The sequence below is a fragment of the Dendrobium catenatum genome, unplaced genomic scaffold (assembly GCF_001605985.2).
Source record: "Dendrobium catenatum unplaced genomic scaffold, ASM160598v2 fragScaff_scaffold_925, whole genome shotgun sequence".
Taxonomy (NCBI): Eukaryota; Viridiplantae; Streptophyta; class Magnoliopsida; order Asparagales; family Orchidaceae; genus Dendrobium; species Dendrobium catenatum.
Window position 1 is genome coordinate 695273 of NW_021319387.1, and position 4753 is coordinate 700025.

A 4753-nucleotide genomic window follows, 5' to 3' on the forward strand; every position below is an offset into this window, starting at 1 on the left:
TTGTGGAGAAGACGATTGTTGTGCGCAGCTTCAGTTTCCCGCCGCTCGAGAGAGTACATTGTGGAGATGATGATGGTTATGCGCAGCTTCAGTTCGCAAAATAGTTCTGATGGAATGCGACGTGGAGAAGTCGAGCTGCGGCGTGGAGAGGGGTGATCGGAGTGGCTGGCGCTCGATTGGAATGATTCCCGCGCAAAAGACAGTGTCGGGAGAAAGACGTAAGAGAGGGGTAATTTCGATTAACTAATAATTTTTTGGGTGGCTAAACAGTAAATACCAAAGTTTAGGTGTTATATAAATAAATAGGTAAATTTTAAGTGTTATGTATGTAAAAAACCCATAATTATATTAAAAGGTATTATATGATATATATAATGAAATATGACAAAATTACAGAATTGTTTTCCATAACGATCCCGTCCTCGCTAGCACTCTTTTTGAGGCACTCTATTTTCTATCTCCTTCACTCTTGTAATGGCGGAGACGAAGAACCGGATACCTTACTAGGCGATGAGAGAGAGTGTGCAGTCGCAGGCTCGCAGCTAATGGAGCTCCTCCTCCTCCGGATAGCTGCCTTCTTCCTCCTCCTCCATCTTGAATCGGCCCAGCCGGGCCACGGTCCGCCCGCTGGAGACGCAGAGCTCCTGATCTCCTTCAAGTCTTCCCTACCCAATCCACAGGTGCTCGCGAGCTGGAGAGCTAGCGCGAATCCGTGCTCCTTCGCCGGCGTTACGTGCCGGAGTTCGACCGTCGTCGCCGTCAACCTTCAAAACGTCGCCTTGGGCGTCCATTTCCGCGTTGTAACCTCCTACCTTCTTCAGCTCAGAAGCCTCGAACGCCTCTTCCTTCGCCGCTCGGAAATCAATGGCAGCCTTGCCGCGGGAGTCAACTGCGGCGCGCATCTCTCCGAGCTCGACCTCTCCGGCAACGGGCTGGCCGGCACCGTCTCCGATGTATATGCTCTTTCTTCCTCCTGTTCATCACTAAAGTCCCTCAACCTCTCCGGCAACCACATCCGTCTGGCCGACGGCGGTAACACTTCCCGCACCAGTCTCGGATTCCGGCTACAGTCAATGGATCTGTCCTTTAATCGTATCAGCGACATTGAAAATCTCCCCTGGTTCCTCTCCGACTTGGGTCTTCTCCAGTTTCTTGATCTCTCCGGCAATCACTTCGCCGGTGGAATTCCAGCGATCGGCAATTGTTCGACCCTACAGCATCTCGACCTTTCAGCAAACGATTTCTCGGGAAGCATCCATGATGGAACCTTCAGTGATTGCCGGAGCCTCAGCTTCCTGAATCTCTCCAACAACAACTTCTCCGGCGTTCTCCCGGGCGAGTTCTCCACATTCTCATCTTTAACTACACTCATTTTATCAAGCAACAATTTCTCAGGAGATTTCCCGATTGATATTCTATCTTCAATGAACAACCTGAAAATCCTAGATTTTTCATTTAATAATCTAACCGGAGTTCTTCCTGTCGGGCTCTCAAAGTTCGCGGCGCTTGAACTGCTGGATCTCAGTTCAAACAGCTTGTCTAAATCGATACCAATGGACCTCTGCCAAAATCGAGATTTTGGTTTGAAGGAACTCTATTTACAGAACAATCTCTTCTCCGGCGTCATTGCGGCGACCCTATCAAACTGCTCCAAACTCGTTTCTCTTGATCTGAGCTTTAACTATCTCACAGGAAGAATCCCTTCCTCTCTGGGATCTCTCTCACAGCTCCGAGACCTGATAATGTGGCAGAACCTCCTTGAAGGAGATATTCCGGCAGAGCTTATCAGCGCCCGTTGTCTGGAAAATCTCATCCTCGACAACAATGGCCTCTCTGGTTTAATTCCTAACGGCCTCCGCAACTGTACTAATCTGAACTGGATTTCTATCGCCAGCAATCATCTCACTGGTCCAATACCTCCATGGATTGGAAACCTAAGCAATCTCGCCATTCTGAAACTCGGCAACAACTCTTTGTCGGGCCCTATACCGCCTGAGCTCGGCGATTGCCGGAGCCTGATATGGCTTGATCTTAACAGCAATCAGCTCAACGGCACCATCCCTCCAACCATCTCCAACCAGTCCGGAAAAATCGCGGTTGGCCTTGTCACCGGAAAAAGGTTCGTCTATCTGAAAAACGACGGGAGTAGCCATTGCAGGGGTTCAGGAAATCTCCTAGAATTCGCTGGAATCCGCCGGGAGGAGCTCCACCGTCTTCCCAGTTTTCGAATCTGCAACTTCACCAGAGTCTACATGGGAAGCACGCAATACACATTCAACAACAACGGCTCCATGATTTTCCTCGATCTTTCTTACAACGAATTAGAGGGCCCTATTCCAAAAGAAATCGGCAAATTGTACTATCTTAGCGTCCTGAATCTCGGCCACAACCATCTTTCCACCGTCATTCCTCCAGAATTAGGAAACCTGCATAGTCTTGGAGTTCTTGATCTCTCCCACAACGCATTGGAAGGCCCTATTCCATCCTCGTTCTCCGGCTTATCCATGCTTTCCGACATCGATCTGTCCAATAATAAGCTCAATGGCACTATCCCTGTACTCGGGCAGCTCGCTACTTTCCCACGTTTTCGATACGAGAACAATTCCGGTCTCTGCGGTTTCCCACTGGTAGCTTGCGGTGGAAACCCCAGCACAGATTCCGGCAACAAAAACCCAAAATCTCCCCATCGGCGAGCTTCTATTGCAGGGAGTATTACAATAGGGCTTCTATTTTCCCTCTTCTGCATCTTCAGCGTCTCTGTTATACTAGTAGAGAACAGGAAGAGACAGAGGCAGAAGCAGAAGAAGGAAGAAGATCATATCAGCGGTGAAACGGGGATTAAAGATATCGCTTTAACTATCAGCCTCGCTACATTCGACAAACCTCTGCAAAATCTTACCTTTCATGACCTCCTCAACGCCACCAATGGCTTCCACCAGGATTTCCTAATCGGCTCCGGGGGCTTCGGCGACGTCTACCGCGCCCAGCTCAAAGACGGCACCTTTGTCGCCATCAAGAAACTCATACAAGTCACCGGGCAAGGAGAACGGGAATTCACCGCCGAAATGGAAACCATCGGAAAAATAAAGCACCGAAATCTAGTCCCGCTTTTAGGCTACTGCAAAGTTGGAGAAGAAAGGCTTCTGGTATACGAATATATGAAATATGGAAGCCTTGAAGACGTTCTCCACAACAAGAACAAGACAGGAATAAGATTGAACTGGCCGACGCGGCGAAAAATCGCCGTCAGCGCAGCTCGCGGACTGGCTTTTCTCCACCACAGCTGCATTCCACATATAATCCACAGAGACATGAAGTCCAGCAATGTGTTGTTGGACGATAATCTGGAAGCCAGAGTCTCCGATTTCGGCATGGCGAGGTTTATGAGCGCCATGGACACCCATCTCAGCGTATCGACCCTCGCCGGAACACCTGGGTACGTCCCGCCGGAGTATTACCAGAGCTTCCGCTGCACGACGAAGGGCGACGTTTACAGCTTTGGGGTCGTCTTGCTCGAGCTTCTAACGGGTCGTCAGCCTACCGATTCTTCTGATTTCGGGGAAAATAACTTGGTTGGATGGGTTAAGCAACATTCGAAGATTAGAATCAGGGACGTTTTTGATAAGCATTTGCTTGATGAAGATTCGACTTTGGAGTTCGAGCTGCTTGAGCATTTGAAGATCGCCTGCTCTTGTCTTGATGATCGGCCGCTTAGGCGGCCGACGATGTTGAATGTGATGGCCATGTTCAAGGAAATTCAAGCTGGTTCGAATCTTAGTCTTCAGGAAGACAAGGAAGTAAAGATTGAAGATTTTTCACTTTCTTTTTCGGATTAGAATTGGTGTGAGGAAGAACACTTCAGTAGATGTTCTTAACTTGTTTACCATACATTTTTTTTGGCTCAATGTACATGAAGAAAAATGGTTGTTTGTTGAGTGCTTTCATTTGAGTTAAAAAGAAGAAATTTTTATGCATGAATTTTTATACTTAACTTTGTATAATGATTTTTTTTTTGTTTTTGTTTTCTATTTGTATGGTTGACACCTTCTTTACATAAAAAAAAGCTTGATGATAAGGTTCTATGGAGGCATCTATGAATCAAGGTTATGACATTAAGAAGATCAATCAAGCTAAAACTAATTAAAGCTTGGGTAAGGCCCGTCGATGCGGTGCATCTATGGCGCAAATAAATCGAGCCGTATAGGTGCTTGTTCATAAATTAATTTCACAAGTTCCTAAAGAGAATATAATTTAAAAAAAAAAACGATGAAATTATCTTACTCTCGATAGTATTTTTGAAGTAAAATCTTTTAATATTGTTGTTCTTCGAATATTGTAAAATCGTATGATCCATTAGAAACATAAAATGAGAGGTTGAGAGCTTCGATTAAAGGAGAAAAAAAATGTGAAATGAGAGATGAAGTGGAGCTCGGGATAACATAAGGCCTTTTATAACAAAATTTTGAAAGATTTTTCTGTAAAAAATTAACATTTCCGTCAAAAAATCGTTAGGAAATCACTGATGGAAATTCTAGCGGCATAATTTTGCCGGAAATTACTAATGGATTTTCTGGCATAAATATTTCGTTAGAAATTACCAATGAAATTTCTAAAGATTTTTGTTTCTTCTTCTTTTCTTCTTTTTCTCATTTTGTTATTCCTTCTCGAAGTACCTTAATAAGCACATATAGTAGTTAAATTCAATATGAAGTATTAACTTAAATGATTTGATTAGTTGTTATTAATATTGTTC

General features: G+C 45.2%; 1 protein-coding gene across 1 annotated transcript; it reads left to right on the forward strand.

The window, feature by feature from the left end:
- The first annotated feature begins 446 nt into the window (after nucleotides 1-446).
- Nucleotides 447-4013, forward strand: LOC110106452 (systemin receptor SR160-like). The gene has a single exon (XM_020836371.2). It carries the CDS (start codon nucleotides 546-548, stop codon nucleotides 3834-3836), a length of 3291 nt encoding a protein of 1096 aa, XP_020692030.1. The 5' UTR covers nucleotides 447-545; the 3' UTR covers nucleotides 3837-4013.
- Nucleotides 4014-4753: the final 740 nt, after the last annotated feature.

What these genes read in the sequence shown, in the direction of transcription:
- LOC110106452 (XM_020836371.2), top strand. Translation starts at nt 546, where the DNA reads ATGGAGCTCCTCCTCCTCCGGATAGCTGCCTTCTTCCTCCTCCTCCAT.